Raw genomic sequence first — 7044 nt, 5'->3', positions numbered from 1 at the left:
GCTTATCCCATACCGTGGCGTCCGTCGTCCGTCGTCGTCGTCGTCGTCGTCGTCGTCGTCGTCGTCGTCGTCGTCGTCGTCGTCGTCGTCGTCGTCCGTCGTCCGTTAGCAGGGCACGTTTCGTAACTGTTAGAGCTATTGAGTTGAAACTTGGTACACATGTACCCTTATGTAATGACACCTGGGAGACCAAGTTTCGGTCCGATTCGTTTCATGGTTTGGCCACCAGGGGGCCAAACGTTAAAAGTGAAAATATGCAATATCTCCCTTAATAGTAGTCGGGAAATTTTGAAAAAAATATGGTAGGTACTTCTAGCAAAGGTGCATCATATATCCTCCGGGTTTTTGATTTGACCTCCTTTTCAAGGTCACAGAGGTCAAATGGTGTAAATTAGCCGTTAGGATGTAACGATGGCACGTTTCTAAACTGCAATGACTATTGATACCAAATTTGGTACACATTTACCCCTTAGTCAGGTGATCTCAGGGACCAAAGTTTGGTCCAATATGATTCACCACTTGACCACCAGGGGGCAAAATCCAAAAACCTTAAAAATGTGATTATTCCTTAACTTCTTGCCCGATTGCCACCAATTTGATATCATGGGTACATCTAACCACCATACAGTATATGTCACACAGGTTTTTAATTTGACCTTCTTGTCAAGGTCACAGAGGTCAAATGGCGTAAATTCGCCGTCAGGCCGTAACTATGGCATGTTTCTTAACTGCAATGACTATTGATCACAAATTAAGTACACATGTACCCCTTGGTCAGGTGATCTCAGGTACCGAAGTTTGGTGCGATCTGATTTGCCGTTTGGCCTCCAGGGAGGGGCCAAATCCTAAATTCTTCAAAATGCCATTATTCCTAGTAATGACTTGCCCGATTGGCACCAATTTTATATCATAGGTACATCTAATTCTAACATCCATTCAATGTGACACCCGGGTCTTCTTTGATTTGACCTACTTTTCAAGGTCACAGAGGTCGAATGTACTGTAAATTGACCATTTTGGGGAAATTGTAATTGCTTGGACCTACATCAAACCTAACACTACATGACACAAGACCATGCTCTTTATCCATCTTTCCTCCACATGAGGTGAGCACAATGGCCCTGGCCATTTCATTTTGTATATTATGTTATTTACTGTTTGTAAATAAAGAACATCATGTAAATATGTGAAAGGAACATTGGTCTTTATCTAGTTTCTTTATAAGACAACTTCTGAAATGGGACATACCTCAGATTATATGGAGCTTTCGGTGTAGATTACGTGATACATAAAAAGCAACTTAAATCTATTTGGTTTCAGATGGATCACATTATCCCCTTCTCTCCTGGAGCCTAGACTCCCGAGGCAGTCCAGTTGTCCTCCTTAACATAGTCTACCAATGGGGTGGGACGAGGCTGGTCCACTGCATCCAGAGTGTAGGGAAGCCTGCCACAGTGACAACCAGAGACAGTGCTTTCTCACTACCTTTTGGAGCCCTTATCTGCATTTGACCTTGGGTGGAGATTGCCAGGCTTTTATTGAGGATGGCCACGACACTCCATGAAGAGGCTATCGAGCAGAGGTCCTTCTCTGTGACTATAGACTTTTGGGGGCTTCAACTGTCTGATTGCACTTATTTTGAGGACAACTTGTCAGACGTTTAGTGTTACTTAGCTATACTGAATGGCACCACTGAATGGCATTGAACACTGAACAGTGTGACGACAGGCACTTCCTAGACCTCGCATCAACAGCTAATGCCATTCACAAAACAGAGCCCATCAAGGTACCAACATCCAACGTCCTTGCCACAACACCAGGGTGTTGCGACAAAGTAGTAGATTCGCAATCTGGAGATGTCACTTCAAGGGCTGGACCGTTGTCAACAAAATATGTAACGGACCGCAAGCAATGTCTTCTCCCTCTGCGTGTTCACCTCCCAAGGGTACGAACATCAACCATCCTTGTAGATACGTCCCAGACTGTTCTCTGTTGTGACCGGACCAGAGCTGGCACATACGACAAAGACTGTCTTCGGTTGCTACCGGACCAGAGCTGGCACGGACAACACGCCGGATTAAGTGGACCAGCCTCGTTCCGTACCCTTGGACGAACGGGATGACGAAATGGACTAGCATATATAGGAGTCCAGCACGGGCTGCTCCGAAAAAAAAAGAAATGTTGTCCACAAACGGGTTCGAACTCGCGACCTTTGGATCGAACATCGTATTCTGCCATTTCTGACGAGCGCTCTACCAACTGCTCTAAAGTTTCTAAGACTTCTGACGTCATGTATTTGTCGACATCTGATTGGCTAAAAATCCCTGTACAAATTTACACGATGGTGCCCCAAAGGTTCAGGAAAAGAAATTCGCCTCCGGTAGACTACCCGGGATCCGCGTTCGTTCGACTACGAAGACAGAACACCGTATCGGTGTCAAAGGTCGTTAGACTACGAAGACAGAACACCGTATCGGTGTCAAAGGTAATTCTGTGCGCTGAAAAATGTGTTTCACACTGTGGCCATGCACCTTTAAAATGAGAAGATGACACAAGGGTTGGACAAGGAAACTCGATCCCTACTACAATCCACCTTCATAGGTATACCCGCTTTTCCGTCAAACTATGGAAAACTTAAGATCAGTACAACCAGCTTGCAGTGGTACACTATCTGGGGGGGGGGGGGGGGGGGGGGGGGGGGTCTAGCACGTCAATGATGATGGGGAGGAGGGGGCGTCCTTCGTTGGCGACGACTTCTGGTTTGACGGTTTTCACAAAGTGGGCTTTACCATCGGTCACAACACCACAATCGGTGAGCAAAAAGGTCGAAAAACCACCTCCCCGCAATAGCAATATCATTCGCCCTTGAGTGGGGACTCGAGACAAAAACACAAGAAAACGATGTATAAAATATATAAACTTATTTAATTACATGTAAATTCCATGTATTACAGCACAAGGACGACATCACCACGGAGCAAGCACCGAAATTCACCGCGAACGTCTCCTGAACTAGTTTACAATATTGCACAGGCCGGAAACCTGGAAGTGCAATGTGTGCTGCGCCGGTATTAAACTTCAGTCTTAGTTCGTGAATGGGAGGTTAGAATTGTTCTTTGAGCAGCTTAGAAGTCAAGCCTTCTTATCAAATTTAGACCGCAGTTAAGCGGTTGGGCAACCATTTTGTTTGAATCTGAGATTATGTGACCAGAACTCAACAGTCCCAAGTCGTTTCAAGACTTTATTACAGAGTTTAGAAGCATTTCCTGTGAACGATGGAAGGGCCAGACTCGTCGTATTCCTGCTTACTGATCCACATCTGTTGGAAGGTGGAGAGAGAGGCAAGGATGGAGCCACCGATCCATACGGAGTATTTCCTCTCTGGTGGGGCAATGATCTTGATCTTCATCGTTGGTGGAGCAAGGGCAATGATCTCCTTCTGCATACGGTCGGCGATGCCTGGGTACATGGTGGAACCACCAGATAACACAGTGTTGGCGTACAGGTCTTTCCTGATATCGACATCACATTTCATGATGCTGTTGTATGTGGTCTCGTGGATACCAGCAGACTCCATACCCAGGAAGCTGGGCTGGAAGAGGGCTTCGGGACACCTAAATCGCTCGTTTCCGATGGTGATGACCTGTCCGTCGGGAAGTTCGTAGCTCTTCTCCAAGGAGCTTGATGAAGCAGCCGTCTGCATCTCCTGTTCGAAGTCAAGGGCGACGTAGCAGAGCTTCTCCTTGATGTCACGAACGATTTCTCTCTCAGCAGTGGTGGTGAAACTGTAGCCACGCTCGGTCAGGATCTTCATGAGGTAATCGGTAAGATCACGGCCAGCCAAGTCAAGGCGGAGGATGGCGTGGGGAAGGGCGTATCCCTCGTAGATTGGTACGGTGTGGCTGACGCCATCGCCGGAGTCGAAGACGATACCAGTGGTACGACCAGAGGCGTACAGGGACAAGACAGCCTGGATAGCGACATACATGGCGGGGCTGTTGAAGGTCTCGAACATGATCTGTGTCATCTTTTCCCTGTTGGCCTTGGGGTTGAGGGGAGCCTCGGTCAGCAGGACTGGGTGCTCCTCTGGGGCAACCCGAAGCTCGTTGTAGAAGGTGTGATGCCAGATCTTCTCCATATCGTCCCAGTTTGTGACGATACCGTGCTCGATGGGGTACTTCAGGGTAAGGATACCTCTCTTGCTCTGGGCCTCATCGCCGACGTAGCTGTCCTTCTGTCCCATGCCAACCATGACGCCCTGGAAAGACACGAATTGAGAACTTCATAAGTATATTATAACTATTGATGGTGTCAAGAGGAGTTGAAACCACGAGGAAGGAAATGGTCCTGTCGGCGAGGGGGTCGTGCGTCTTCGAGAGCGTTTGTATTGGTGCGTGTCCATAGGCCGAGGTCGACGCCGACTCTAACGGACAGGATAAGCTACGCTGCTCGTCTACTAAGTTTATATCGAGGTTGGTCACGTCTTATGATCCCATTAGGATCAAAGCTTTGTTTATTTTCCAACTAAACCGCGTTGGTTTGACCTCCGATCTATATTATGCATATCAAGGTTTGATTATCAAATTACAAGAATCAAGTTAAGGCTGGTCACTGTCGCTGAACTATTCGCTAACCAAGGTAGTAAAGAAACCGGTGACGCAAGATATTTCATTTCAACTTTTCAATAATAGCCGGGAAACAAAAGCTCTGGGCGTGGTCAGACCTACAGCAGGCACACCCTTGGAGTCTCTCGGTATTCAAACGTATCGAGTACTACTCCAAAGTAACATCCCTCTCTGCGTGCAGACTAACCAGGTGTGCGGAGTAAAGGTCGTTATTTTACACGGTGGGAGATGTTACTTCTGACACGAACTGTGCGCCTGTACAATGGTATTCACCAATAAAATGGCCAATTAGATATTTATATATACGGTTTACACTCCCCCAATTATAACGAGGGGATGTTTATCTTAATGAACACTTCCTGACAATCAATACGAAATAGGTCGAATCATGACGACAGTTACCATGATCAGGCCTATATACATGTATACATAAGCACAGGGCCTACTTGGAAGGGAAATATCAACATGCCAAGTTTAGAGTGACGGATTCTTGGAAGTATGGTGCACATCATGAAAATAAATGCAGAACATAGCCACAGTCGCAGAGAGTAAAACTTAAACGGAAAAAAGAAGACCGGTTTTGATTCTGCACAAAAAGAAATCGTCCTTCAAACACATGGCAAACCGTATATTCTGGTCACCGAGCGTTCACGTTGTGAACAGGATCGCTTTACGCTGGGGAATCGCCATTTTCGTTTTTTTGGGTGGGGCCATTTCACAATCCACTTAACCGCCACTGCAAATAATATATATGCCCGGTTTGCCACATCCAGAGATTCAGGTTTTTGATACTCCTACCTCCGACCCGGTCGGACAGCGCATCCGTATTCGGGCATCCGGAGATCAGGTTTTTGCTATACTCCTATACCTCGTGTACAAATTTGAAATATCGAGAGGCGGAATATATTTAAAACCACCGATTATGTCAGGACGGTATTCGGGATGGCAATGCACAGAGCCCCACCCACCACCTAGACATTTCCGGGTTTCATAAAACAGCTTGAAAAATAGCCTTTTTACTAACCTGATGTCTTGGGCGTCCGACGATGGATGGGAAGACGGCTCGTGGGGCATCATCGCCGGCAAAGCCAGCTTTCACCATTCCTGATCCATTGTCCACGACCAAAGCGGCAACATCCTCGTCACACATATTGAGAGGTTGAGTTCTAGGATTCGCGAGGCGACTTGCTCAAGTGCTGAAGTTAGAATGAGTATTGGGTGCGACTTGTCCAATATATTTAAACAGGCCCTTCCGCAATTAGAAAAGCCTCTAAAGCATTATGCACGTCCTTTGGTAGCGAGTCTATATTCCCTTATATGGAATTGTGTGACCATATATGGTGGTTGGTGATTTTCATGAGGCGATGTGATATAACCTCTTTCAATGAAGGTCCCGGGAAATTGTAATATGCGACAATAATGTTACGTAAGGTCTCGAGCTGTTTCGTCCAAACAAACAGGGAACACATGTTGACTGACAGACAACAGGCCTAGTTTGTAAATAACATCATCCCAAGGTTTTACTGATTCACTGAAGGAATCCCAGGACCAATTTTATAGGCCAATGACCGCGCGGCCTTGCCAAGCAATTCATATTCTGTCTGTCTGGGCCTGCTCCAAGGCCCATGTTTAGGCCGAGAAAAGCTGTGGATTAACCAATTATTCATTTGACCGAAATTATGTTATTATAAACGGGCGTATCGACATGCTGACCTAGATGATTCACTAATATACATGTATTTTAGCTCTGCCGAAACGAAAGCTTGTTTTACCTATCACATTTTGAAGATATACCTCCCGACCCCTACACTCCATCGCAGGAGTGTTTGAGCACCGACACCATCCTGACCCCTTTTGGTAACAAAGATGGGAATTTGATATAGCGCATCCTGAAAGTGTATTGTTGGAGACGTCGGTGGTGAGTCTCAGTATATGTTGTTTTTGTGTTTGCCTAAAATCAAAGGCTTACTGGACTTTGCGCAACGAAACGAAACGAGCGAAATGGGGGAGAGACCATTATGTTTTACCCCAGTACGTCAAGTTCGATACATGGTGTCAGTCACCAGTATGGATGAGTGATGACCCACACCCACCCAGGCAGCTGAGACACATGTCTTGTTGGACATGCCTAGCGATTTTTACTGAATAAAAGCATAACTTCACGTCACACTTTTCGGGGTTGAAAATGTACTCACGTAAATTACCAAAATTACATGCCAAATTCGCACATGACCTGTTATTTCTCAAAGCTTGGAAGCTCAAATGTCTGAATGCAATGTATGCGTGATACGAATCGTTTCCTGTATGGCCGTTACAAGCCGTTGTCTGAATATGATGTGAACCTGTTTACCGTTCAATGCTGCTCCCTGTGACGCTGTACCCGCAAATGTTCAATGAAAAAAATGCTGAAAATGACTTA

General features: G+C 46.1%; 1 protein-coding gene across 1 annotated transcript; it reads right to left on the bottom strand.

The window, feature by feature from the left end:
* Positions 1 to 2906: 2906 nt before the first annotated feature.
* On the bottom strand, positions 2907 to 5852 carry LOC135489188 (actin, cytoplasmic). Its single transcript, XM_064774415.1, has 2 exons — positions 5650 to 5852; positions 2907 to 4258 (listed from the first exon to the last, which is right to left on the bottom strand). Exons 1-2 carry the CDS (start codon positions 5773 to 5775, stop codon positions 3254 to 3256), a joined length of 1131 nt encoding a protein of 376 aa, XP_064630485.1. The 5' UTR covers positions 5776 to 5852; the 3' UTR covers positions 2907 to 3253.
* Between the last annotated feature and the right edge of the window lie 1192 nt (positions 5853 to 7044).

The sequence above is a fragment of the Lineus longissimus genome, chromosome 6, assembly GCF_910592395.1.
Source record: "Lineus longissimus chromosome 6, tnLinLong1.2, whole genome shotgun sequence".
Taxonomy (NCBI): domain Eukaryota; kingdom Metazoa; phylum Nemertea; class Pilidiophora; order Heteronemertea; family Lineidae; genus Lineus; species Lineus longissimus.
The sequence above is the reverse complement of the archived record's forward strand: the minus strand, read 5'-3'. Positions and strand labels throughout refer to the sequence as shown.